Below are 12,963 nucleotides of genomic sequence, written 5' to 3'. Positions count from 1 at the left end.
TTCAAATAAAGCTTATCTTAACATTTAAAACTACAAACAGAACACAAGCTTGACAGTCAAAGAAAGAACAAAATGAGACATTAAAATTCAACTCTTTTATTTGCTGGAGTTGACAGTAGATAGTTTCACATTCTGATGTGTATAATTGGTCTGTTAGTGAGGCAAATTCAGATTCAAACGCAACTGGCTTTCCCGAAACACACCAAAAGGTTCAATCTTAAATGACAGCATGTGGCCAAACTATCGGGAGATACTGAAGCATCATTTTAAATAATGTTGAATGCTTTTCTCCTCTTTTATTTCCAAAAGTACCTGCACTAATTCAAAATATACTCAGAGAAAACTCATGCGTATTCTATTCTATCGGTCGTACTTTTGAGTCTATGGTGGGGGAAAACCACATAAAAGGTAAACCACAACAGTCAGTCGAGGGAAGATTGCCAAGAAAGAGTCAGGACATGCATCACAATCCCCAAAGTGCATTATGGGAGTTGATGCTAGGGGTCACTGTCTGGAGTCTCCAGCCATGACTATAGGTACAGGGAAAGTTTTAGGAATAGGAGCCATCTTATACATCCAATGGTTACCATGGCAGATGGCAAGGACCCGTTTTCTGACTCCCAGAAAACATACAAACATCTACAGTAAAATGTACAGTTTGATCGTTGTCTATACTAACCCATGAAATATACTGCGCAGAAAAAAAGAAACAAAATGCATATAAATAGTAGTTCTGAATGAAATGTACATTACATACAATAGATACAATGCCTCCTAGCTTGAAATAAATAAATAAATAACGGTACAGAAAAAAGTCTTTTTTCGCATTATTTTCAAGTGATGTGTGCCAAGATATACATACTGTATTGTCAATAGCTGTGTGTTTGAGTGTGTGTATGTGCGAGGTAGAACTCAGAAAGACGCACCACGGAGCGGCGGCATATTTGCCACAGAGAGGACTAAAAAAAATAATCACTGAACTGAGTAAGGACACTTAAAATAAATATCGTATATATCAGACAGTGGTAAAAAATGTCTGATAAAAACCTGCCAAAATGATAAAGTGACCAGTATAGACCTCGTCTCTGGTGACAGGCCCCCTAAATACAGCACTCGTTCCAGTCAGTTGGGTGGCCTTGTTACAGCACTAAAATGAGCATTGGCTCTTTACTATTCCGCATTTCTATCTAATTACATTCACCCTGTATTTGCTCATCCAACAGACCAACACTGACAAATTACATCTAATATGTTAGAATACAGTCGATTTTTACTTTGAGAGTTTAAAATAAAAAGAGAGAGAAAAAAGGACATTTCATGAGAGCACCAGACCCTCAGACTGCACACAATCAGCAGATAATATAAAAAAAGAACTATGTTGACTTGGATACACCAACAGCTGCTTTCTACAAGAAAGTTGAGGAAAAAGTCAAAATAAAGTCCTCCAAGTGTGCTATGGTTTACTGTTGGGAAATTCATTCAAATGTGCCAAAAACTATACAAAAAGAAATGTCAAATGAGCAATTCAAAAAATATACTCAACATAATATTACAGTGTTAACATTGTGGGTTTTTGTCATTTTAGCAACAGCTAAAAAAAAAAAAAAAACACAAAGTGTAAAGTCCACCCAAGTCCCTTTCTTCCATAACATACACCACAGTTTCACATCAAAACATACTTCGATTCTTTGCAGCAAAAATACAGTAATAATGATACATTTCAAACCACCATCATTTACAGCAGGGAAATAAAAAAACAACTGTACATTAAAAGCGCGGTTCTAAAAACTAACATGATCAGTTCCATTGGCCAAAAAAAAACACCTCTTCCATCACATGTACCGAGGTGAAGAGGTTTCGCTTCATGTATACATGTGTGAGTGCATGTGTACGTTATCTGCAGCAGGCCAGCGCACCCAGAGAGGTGTGGCTGTCCAGGCTGCTGTCTGTTTCCGAGGTCATGGTGGGGTCACTGCTGGGGTCCGTGGGCTCTGTGGACATGGATGAAACATCGTTGGCCGAGGAGGAGGAGGAAGATGTGGGCTGAGGAGGACTGTCAATCACTGCTGCACCTGTGCTGCGAAAAACACACATCAACGAATAGGTTTCATTGGAATACACCAGAAACAACCTTTGTCCGACGATGAACTTCAATATAAACAGCATTTAAAACATAGAATCCCAACGAAAAACTGAATTCGACATAAAAATCTTTTTTATGATTCAATCCCACGCATTTTATGCATCCGAAAAACTAAAGTTGTGACACGAGTTGTCACTTCCACGCTAAACAAAAATAATACTGATTAATTTCCCCTCATTGAAGTTTTAGAAATTACTCACCTAAAGGAGCTGGTTGTCCCCGTATCACTCCATTCTTTGTCCATTCCTCCCAATCGCTCACTTCCTTATAAATCAAGTCTAAAAATCAAGAGGACAGGAAAATGTGTGAAGCTCGAGGGGGATATCGTCGATGCATGTATCACAGAATGGGATGGCCTTCCAGCAGGGAGTGTATCGCATACAGTACAGTCAAGACAGCATCGAGTTTCTAGTTTGGATGTTCTGTGCCGCTGTGACCCTGCTAAAACTGATAGATGGCTCATTATCACCTGACAAGCAGGAGGATGAGCTCATCCTCTTGCAAGACTGAAATTGATATTTACCGACAATCTTAAGTCTTCCCATTCCAGCAGAATCAGGTCACCCACAGTGGAAAAAACACTAAATGAGGGGCTTGAGCGGGACATTTAAAGTCATGTAACAAAGCCTCTGGCATTTACAGTGCTGCTCAAGAGCTATTTGACAACTATGTCAGTGAACTATTTTCAAAACATTTTCATCGCACTGGGAACTCATTTGAACATAGAAAATGTAGGTGATAGCTTTAACGGGGGAAAAGCTGTTGGATTTTGATGGACAAAAGCGGACTTTACTCATGTTCACAGGATCAAACCAAGCAAGGTAAAGCATCCTGCATGTGGAACGAACTTCTGAGTCAGTTCAAACTGTGAGTGTATATAAATCAGGGCTTACAACACAACTGTGTCCTGCAGCTCACCAGAGTGGATATGTGACCTGCTGAGAGGATCATGGAGCTACTGTTTCTATATGTGTCCACTATAACAATTGACTATCTCACATTTTATCCTGGTTTTAAATCATGTTTTCCTTTTAAAAATGTATATTATGTTGTCAAAAATGTATTGCATTTTAGTGATTAAAATGAATTTATAATTTTTGGTACGACGACTTCTAATGTAATGTTTTGTCTGAAAGCCTTAATAAGCCAGTTGACTTGTAAGAGAGAGATTACATTTCAGCTGCTTCCTTCCAGAAACGTCACACAGCTCATGTGATCCACATGCTTGGGTTTGCCACGGGCTTTATGCGGGATGGCGTTTCTGATGCAACCTGAGTAGTTGGAGGTTGGGAGCATTGCTCAGGGACCCACAGCAGTGAACCATCAACAATGTGAGTCGAACCAAGTTTCCCTTACCCAACGTCCACGTCGGCACTAAAAAGTCTTAATTACTCAGTGATTTACAATTCTGAAATAGTGAAAAGCCATTAAAAGGGTAGCACATTCTACAATTGGCATTGATTCTTTTCTGCCTTCTAATAGCTAGAATTGCTAAATATGGCAAGAAATAGTGACGGCCTGTAGGCGGTCTCTTACCCTTCCATTCCTCCACAGTGTGCTCCCTCTCATCCAGCTGTTTTTCCAGAATCTTTGGAGGTGGCTGAGGAGGAAATATTGGTCTCTTGTAAGAGTGACATCAAATGTAAAAAATAATCTCTAGTGACATGTTTGGGAATCATGCAGCTGAATGAGCGATTCACTTACTGCTTCCACTTCAGCTGGATCGTACCAAACATTGATGTAGGGATGCTGCAGAGCCTCGTCTACAGAGATGCGCTTGGAGGCATCAATCACCAGCATCTTGGATAAAAGATCTCGGGCTTGGCTCGCTGACGACAAAAACAAGCCGATAAGAAGCAACGCTATTAGTCACAAGTCGGCGGAAGCGATTTGATAAATGATTTCTGGATGGTTTCGGGTCATTCAATGACCAGCAAAAACACTACCTTTCAGTTTGTTATGATCAGAGTCTGCGGGGAAGAGCACATCGGGGAAGAGTTTCTCAAAGCTGTATCCAGCGTAGCGAGGTCGGTTTTCTACGTAAGTCCTGACCGACTGGTTGAGCTTCATTAGAAAATCCTGAGATGGAGTGCCTAACTGCTCAATTACCTTGTTCCACTGGTCGATATCTGAAGTGCAAACGTTAAGGAAAATGGCCACACATGCACAGCATCGACTCTCACACAAGCACTGTAACACCAAATAGGGCAGGGTGACATTTTTCTTACTTTGAAGGCATATAGACACACGCACCATGTGAGCCATGGTGATTCAGTCACACTTCTTTCTTGTGCAGTCACTATAGCACCACTGAACAAACTCTCTCAGTAGCTGCCGTCATTTTTATCCGATTCTTCTCACAACAGCCATTTTCAGCAGAGCAATGAGGGAGGTCATGTTTGCCAGGCGCAACAGCAGAGTGACACTGGGGAGACTCTCGGCGTGGCGGAGATCTCTTCACAATGAATGAAGCGATGACACTGGGAGTGATCGATGATGGGGAAGGATACGATCAGACCCGGGGAACAACACACTTCCCCTGATCATCTCGGCCACAATGCAGCCCACTGACCATACATCGACTGGAATCGGACAAATAGATGACGGGGAGGTGGACATGCAAACAGAACAGAGGAAAAAAATAAATTAAAAAAAAGTCACAGGAATGACAAGCTGCGTCAGAGGAAGATGAAAATGGAGGACATGCAGCAACAGATACGAGATGGTATGAGAGAGTATTGGTGAGATTGATAGAAGTAAAAAGAAATTTTTTTAAATTGACATGCTGACAGAAATGTACCGTTCAAAACAGGCAGAAAAAGACATGCGGCACTCAGCGAGATGAGCAATTTCCCTTTGTCTAAAGCAAAATACAGCCAGAAAATGAGTGGGGGAAATTTCTGACAGACAGCAAAAGGCACGAAGAATTCTGAAAAAGTGTTAGTATTAACAGCGAGGAAGCATTTAAAAGACACAAGGATACAGTCCCTTCCTGGAAAGAGGATTTTATGGCGAACCATTTCCGCCAGTATGCAGCCCACAGACCATATGTCCACTAGCAAAGTGGAACATGATAAACAAAGCCAATAAGAAACGGGGAGATTTCAACATGTTAGTTACATATAAGTGGCTGGTTAGAAAGCATTTCGTCACAACTTATTTTAATTATGTGCTGACACGCCGTGCAGTTGACAGAGGGTTAAAAGCCAAAATTATCATCAGGTTCTTGTGTATAAAAAAAAAAAAGGAAAAAAAAGGAATTAAAAACGTGTAGCGTTTTATGATGGAACTGCAGTTCATTTATGTCCACTGAAAATCAACACTGCAGATTACAGAACAAAGCCGATGGATGACTCACCGTTGGCTTGATAGCCCATGCCCAGGATAACCTCTGGGGCTCGGTAGTAGCGCGTAACCACATATGGTGTCATCAGGAGACCTGTGGCTGCTGTCCGAGCCAAGCCGAAGTCCAAAATCTTCAGTGTACAATCAGACTTGACAACTATATTACTGGGTTTGAGATCCTGCAGAGAACACAATAAACACATATCTATGTCAACATGGTGAAGTGACATTAAGAATCACAAAAAAAAGAAATACAGTGATCAAACTGGTTCCACGTTTCAACGTATTGACAACTGTACTATTCAAATATAGTCACAAGTCCGCTCACAGCCTGCATCGTGTTTACTGAGGTATTTTCTTCATTTCCAGACAAATCAAATGGCAATTTACAATATTGATTTGTTTTTCCTCCTGATATTTGGGCTGCTCCTTTCTTCTGACAGAATAATGTTTAATGTCGTCTTAAAAAGGCCTTTGCTTTACAGAATTTTAAATATCGAGCCATTACTGACTTATCATGAGGAATAACATTTTTATTGCCATCATGTCCTTTTTCTGTAGTAAGCCTAACTAGATTCATGTTTATAACATTCAAGGTTAATTGTTTTTGTAAATCACAGTAAGTACACTGCCTATCATCGATTCACATAGAGCAAGGTGATTTTCTTCCACCAGTCACAGTGGAGGGGATGATAAGTCCATGACAGCACACATCAGCTTCACAAAATCAACTAAAATTCAACTAGTTTTGCTCCAAACAGTTTTAATGAAGCTTCATTTAATTTGAATTTAGCAGTCAAAGCTTTCACATGTTTTTCCTGTTTGGTTTTAGCAGCAATAATAAACAGTGTACATTCGGAACAGGCCACCAGTCAGTCACAATATAAAGTCACCAATTAGCCTGAAATGTTTATAGACTGAAGAAAATCCACTTGTGCATATTGAGAACATGCAAACTCCACACGTAAACGCTCCCACTGCATTCAAGCAAGAGATATTCACACTGCGAAGCGAGAGCACTAACACTACACCCCTGTGCAGCTTTGCGCACTCTAAAGTGTGCCAGTGAACCATCACGCCTTGACCTTACGCTTCAGTGTCACATTATCGCGGCAGATTTAACAGTTCGCCTTCAGGACACAAGTCTGGCTTTAGCTGGTGTATTCGCGGCCTGCTCATGCTCACCCTGTGAATGATGCCCGCCGCGTGGAGGTGTTTGATACCGCACAACATTTGATAGAGCAGATAGGACAGCCGCTCGTGATCCAGCTCCATCTGAATGACCTGGCACAGGTTGGCATCCATCAGCTCCATCACCAAATATCTGATGGAAGAGAGACGTTTTATTTGTTGTGGCTAAAAAGCATTTCGGCAAACACACGTGAGGAGACCGCTTACATTGAAACCACATGCCGCGTGTTTATGCAGTACTTACACATCTTGGAAATCTTCTAGTGATTTTTGTGGCGTGAATACATTTAATAGGCCAATAATCTGTGAGCACAAAGCCACATGAATTACAACACCGTTGTGATCATCATCATCATCATCATCACCATCACAAACACAAAGTATAATATCAAAGCATTGCAATGCAAACACAAAACAGCCGATCTCTCAGTGCCGACTGTGATGAATTTAGAAATATGTGCACACTTACATTTTTGTGATTGACACATTTCATTAGGACGAGCTCTCTGAATGCCCTCTTGGCGTGGGTTTGATTTTGAAATGGCCGACTCAGTTTCTTGATGGCGACATTTCTTTCAAGGACCTGGTCATAAGCAGAGCTGGGGAACAACATCAGCAAATATGGTCAGAAATAAAACATCAGGAACCCTGAAACAACACAGGTTATGAATACTGAGGTTTAACAGAGTACTAAACTGTTTGTGTTAAAAATAAATAAATAATAATTAAACAACAGTATATTTTCAGTTACATCAGAAACAGAATGTGAATTTAAACGTCAGATTGTCAGGCAGAAAGACTCACCACACGATTCCTTGTGCTCCTGAGCCAATGGGTCGCAGATTCTGGTATCGCTTCAGTACCGTGAATGTTGAATCCCCAACATCGAGGCTGTAGAACTCTTTTTCTTTCTTGTTTTTGTTCATGGTGAAATCTTCAATTAGTGTTTTCTGTGCATCCAAAAATATCCTCTGTGGAGACGAACACAAGTCTTAATTCTTGTGCGATACAAGAAGTACACTTCAGATATCACAATGGCTCCTGAGCAGGCTGGGTAGCAGCACAAAAAGAATGAGATGAAAATCCCTGCTCCCAAGAAAGCAAATTAGGATTGAAGGAGAAACGACAGTTCTGATTTCAGACTTGAGTCGAACACTGCAGTTCTTTATCTCAGCGACTCAGCAAACACACCGGGATGGAAGATTTGATATCATCAGCCGTGGTGGCGGCACAGCAAACCACAGGGAGGCCTACTCCATCATCTGAAACATAACTCGCAGAGTGGCGCTGTCACACTGGCAAACCAAGCATGGTGATAAGTCCTGTGAGTTTGGATCCCGGCCGAGGACTCCAGCTCAGTTCTACAAGCAGGTCCTCCACAGACACATGTTAACTGGGTCAAACTGCCTTAAGGAGATGCTAAAGCCAGATGAGACATGCCACACAAATGCCAATTTGAGTAAACGAGGGTCCCAATACCACTAAAAGGAAACACCCACTTAAATTCTAAAAAAGGAAAAAGATCAAACAGTTTCCTTTAGATCCCTTCATTTCTTACATAAGCATCGGAGCCACCCTCCCCATTCTTCCACTCTGCCGACACACAGTCCATATGAGGGATATAATTGCCAGAATGAAGTGAGTCAGCTCTCCTTCTGTTCCTCCAACGTCACAAAGACGCTCATAACATCCTCCTCCCTCACAACATGAAAATAGACATGCTGAGACTTTTTATATTTCAGACAGAAAGACAATTGTGCTTATCCGAGTTATGACGAATTGAAGGGCACTCCATGTGTGGTGGTGTCTGCGGTTCTGTTGCGCATACAGCATTCCCTACAGACGAAGTAGGTCATCCTTTCCTACAAGAATGGCTATCTGTGAGAATCATTACGGTCGAGTAAAAGCAGGGAGGGAATCTCAGGCTCAGTTTTAGTTGCCTGAAATCATTTGATGCACTATATTCCAGTTAGTCATACAACATGTTACTATGGTTGCCACTGCTGTGAGATAACCAGTATGGATGTCTAGAGCTGCATGCTGCATCAACAAATTCCACTGTAATCAATTTCTAACTAATAGATTGCAGTTATGTGCCAGCTGCAATAGTTCCAGAGAACACAGCTGCCACATTAGTAGTCTCCTACAGTACTCAGAGGTCTGGATATCATGAATGAATCCGATGGCAGGATGTTGTTATACATCTATTGTTTTGTGCAATTTAATAAATACAGGAGGGTCCTTCCTATAATGCATCGCTTTCTAATGACTTGTGTGTTATTTACACAAGCAGCCTCAGCTTAATGGTTTAATGAATGGCTTTCTGAAGCACACTCAATGTGCAATTCAGCCCCCAGCAGTGACTGTGACCATGTTTTGAGAAAACAAACACACAACAACATTATTTCCTACAAATTGTGGCAGTTTACACACTGCCTCGTTATGTATATCACAAACAATAAATCCATCGTCTAATACTCTTCTAATGTATCAACTGTCATTATCTAATGAACACATATTTTATATTCTGATGTGTTTGATATAGTAAGGTAGTGCGAAGTGGAGACACGTTTTTTTTTCCCCCTATTTCACACATGACAGTAGCTGGGAAGAAATTGCATTCACCCAAACATAGCCAGGAGGACCACTATCGACCCGTTATGCATCTTCTCTGTGTGTCAGTGTGTTAACCTTGGCCACACGACCCCTGCTACTGTCCTGCTGGTTGGTGAACGCCTGCATCAGAAATGATCCGTGAATCAGAAAACGCCGCTGCAAGTATAACCCGGGTTACGTCGGACAAGAAGACATGATTACACCGGGAATGACTCCCATACTGCGATATGACAGGACGCCTGGCTAGTGAGACGCGGTGCGCAGTCCGCGGTGAGACCTGCTTTTGTGTCGATATGAAGCAAAACGCGATCCGGTCACAACCGATCGACATTAAAAACGGTGGATTCAGGTTATAAGCGAGGTTAAATTGTAACACAGCGAGTCCTTCGAATAATCGCAGCGTGCAAAGGGTCGACTTACGACCCTCCCCCACAGCCAAACAATGAGCACGTCTCGGGAGCAGAGGTGCGAATCCCCATCTTACCTCCGTCACCAAACCATCAAAGTATCGATCCTCCGGCGGTCCGACGAGCGGCGAAATGTTCCGGAGCAGCCGACTATTTCTTTGAGCCGACGTCGAAAGATTGATTTATTCCGTTGTGCGGCTTAAAAATACATGACCTCACCAAATTCATTGCCTACGTTTCCATCTGGCTTCTACTGACAGGCCGGGACGCGTCGCGCAGTGCGCACGGGGCATGCGTGCCAGGAGCGCGTCACTCCTCCACAGAGACACACCCACCGCCTCTTCCATCCATCCTTCCTTCCTTCCGCCTATCTATCTATCTATCTATCTATCTATCTATCTATCTATCTATCTATCTATCTATCTATCTATCTATCTTGTCCATTAGAAATGATATCATTCATTGTAGGGGACTAACACTGGCCTTTCTCTTTATGAAGCCAATATACTGAAAACAATTAGTCCCCGATGAAGATAATAACTGCATGTTTATCCAACGGCGCGTCATACAAGTCACAACTGGCCTGTAAACATAGAGGGTTGTCCTTTAGCTCACATTTTTCTCATGGTACCTTGACAAAAAGAATGATAGATGAAGTCCTATATATATGTATGTGTTTTTTCGGATCACTGAGCACACAGGTTAAAATGTCATACATGCAGTTATTTTCTTTCTGCAATATAAGACATACTGATCCACAAAGGGACAGATATGGATTTTCTTTATTTAGCTCATCTCTCTTTGCATATGTCCTTTTCAGAACAAGTCAGTTCAGCAATTAGTTTCAATACAACAACACAATTCTTTTCTTTAAGTAGCAAATTGAAATGATCAGAGATGATAATTAGATAGTGTTTAATTGGAATGTTGGGAAACACAGCAGCAATAATATAAAATATCGTATTAGTAAACTACTAGAATATTTTGATTGACAGCATGTTGATAAAACTAGAATTCTTTTTTTTTTTTCATTTAAAAATTATGTTTCCGGAGTAAGCAGTGATGCAGCAGAGCTTACAAATCCTAATGAATAAAGATATTGACCATATTTGCATAATCCGAGCAATATTTACAATTTTCCGCGACAAGGCTCTGAGGTCTTATCTCCTCCCCTTTATACTACGGATAATTTGTGGATATGACTTTCAAAGGCTCTGCAGAAACCCACAGAATAGTAGCTGTGGTGAGGGTACCATCTAGAGTTCATCCATACGCTCCAACTGCGTCCACGCAGTTGTGCCTCCGCGAAGGCATGTGACTGAACAAGGACATGATCGGTAAATTTACGTTACTGAGTGCTTTGCTTTCTCCTGCAGCCACCTCTCAACCCTGGATGGTTATTTATCCTCGTCCCTGCGCAGATACCCCGGGGCCTGCGGAGCCGAGCTGCGCGTAAAAAAATTTAAAAAAGAAAAAAAAAGAAAAAAAAGAGAGAAGCTCTGGGCAGCGGCATGGATGAACGTCCCAGCTCCGACACCAGCAGCCAGACGAAGCTACTACGATTTCTTACCCCTTGTTCGAAGAGAGCCCGCAGTGTTATGACCATTGTTGGGGAGCAGCCCTACAGCAGCAGCAGCAGGAGGAGGAGCAGGAGCAGGAGCAGCGGGCTTCTGTCTGCCGCTTTGGCCGAGATCGTTCGTCCTTCCCAGGCGTCTTAGTAGCGCACCTCCTCGGGGATCCACCGCACCTTTGGGCGTCAAACGGATTAGTTAAATAGGTGTATCTGATCTCACGCCACGCGCTATTGGTGGTTCTGATCTGTTCGCTGTCAAACCTCGGAGCTAATCCAATCAAGTGTTCAAAGGCAAGAAGCTGAGAATAGCGCCAATTACAGCAAAAAGTTTCACATCTTCAGCGTGGCGCTGGTTGGCAATCGAGCAAATGAACTGGGCACCATGAATCGGAGGTGTCATTGATGAATTACCTGCCAGAAGAGAACAGCCTTTTATTGCGGGGACGTCAAAACAGCAATGCGATGATCACAAGGATTACTTTGGATCCGAGGTGGGCGCACTGAAGATAACGAAAAGGATCAGCCCGCTGACATATAGGTTACATATGGTACCAGGTAATGCTTCTCTGCACTCTCTGTCGTCTTCATCTCCTGCTTTATAGTCAGTGGAAATATGTGTCTTCGTGATAAATGTGTATTCGTTACCCGGGGATTTAAGATCAGACTTAACATTCACAGGACTGTAAAGAGGTTTACCTTTAAAGACACAGGAGCTCTCTTCACGTCCAGGCCTGTGAAGATAAAATCATCTTGTGTTGTTTACTAGAGGCTCTCTGTACTGTGGTTTCATGAACTGAACATTTGGTAGTAGGTCAGTGTTTATACTGTTATAACTCATTGTTCGAAATACACCGATGTAAAGATGTATTATTGGCACTGGGTTGGTATAGAAATGCAGTATGAAACCTGAAGAAGCATATTGTCCCGAATTCCCCTGAATTCATCTCAGCTCTTGTGTCTGCCTCACATCATGTGGCTGTCTGCTTCATGTTTCAATAAGTAGGTTTGTATAACAGGGCAATAAGCTGAATGGTGGACTGCATTAATCATCAGATCATAGCAGGCACTAGATATAAGAAACGGAGTATATCAACCAACCAACAGAGTGTGTACACGTAAGTGTGGGGATATTATTAGTTTTTATGCAGCGTTTGTTTCATACAGGAAGACATCTTCTCATTTTTATATATTTTTATTCTGTATCTTGTAGCAATATCTACATTTGGTGAATGCATTTGCTCTGATAGAAACTACATTACTGGGGTAGACAGAGAAGCCATAATTGATCCCACCAATCAGAGCACCAACATGTATATATGAAGTTGTTACATACACAAATCAATTCACATTTTCTCTACAGGTATCTTTGTCTTTAATTAATCCAACTTCAGTCCACAGGACAACCAATCTCCCGGGTTTACCTTGTTTTCTGTATGTCTTTATATATAGTTTTCCCAGTCCACTTGTCGGCAGACTGCTTTGAGGGGGGACAGCTGCTAGAGTTTGGTCTCGGCTGGATGGTTGAGAGCACTTGGCAACTGTCCCACTTTCTTCTTCGATCTCTTCCACATCATAACAAACCAACATGTACCTCTCATCACTGTGCTTATGTAATTGCTGGTTTACATATTCAATTTGACTGGTGTATTTCTTTCAGCTACACTTTTGCTGATCATAGAGAGGGATGG

At 41.9% G+C, this 12,963-nt stretch overlaps 1 protein-coding gene across 6 annotated transcripts; it reads right to left on the bottom strand.

The window, feature by feature from the left end:
- Positions 1 to 76: 76 nt before the first annotated feature.
- Positions 77 to 11,453, bottom strand: mapk8a (mitogen-activated protein kinase 8a; the record flags this gene model as incomplete). 6 transcript variants are annotated; one of them, XM_080481325.1, is made up of 12 exons in its annotated part: positions 77 to 2,077; positions 2,344 to 2,421; positions 3,680 to 3,743; positions 3,848 to 3,972; positions 4,090 to 4,272; positions 5,127 to 5,198; positions 5,502 to 5,667; positions 6,674 to 6,812; positions 6,924 to 6,982; positions 7,149 to 7,278; positions 7,484 to 7,650; positions 11,273 to 11,378. In XM_080481325.1, the coding sequence occupies 12 exons, from the start codon at positions 11,306 to 11,308 to the stop codon at positions 2,061 to 2,063; spliced, it is 1,236 nt and encodes a 411-aa protein (XP_080337451.1). In that variant the 3' UTR covers positions 77 to 2,060. The 6 variants fall into 6 exon arrangements, with proteins under 6 accessions (XP_080337451.1, XP_080337450.1, XP_080337452.1 ...); XM_080481324.1 differs by lacking the exon at positions 11,273 to 11,378 and adding an exon at positions 9,780 to 9,957 and having other exon boundaries at positions 77 to 2,072; XM_080481326.1 differs by lacking the exons at positions 5,127 to 5,198; positions 11,273 to 11,378 and adding exons at positions 4,654 to 4,725; positions 9,780 to 9,911.
- Between the last annotated feature and the right edge of the window lie 1,510 nt (positions 11,454 to 12,963).

This window comes from Lipophrys pholis (genome assembly GCF_963383615.2).
Source record: "Lipophrys pholis genome assembly, chromosome: 15".
Lineage (NCBI taxonomy): Eukaryota > Metazoa > Chordata > Actinopteri > Blenniiformes > Blenniidae > Lipophrys > Lipophrys pholis.
Note: the sequence above shows the minus strand (reverse complement) of the source record. Positions and strands in the feature narration are given on the sequence as shown.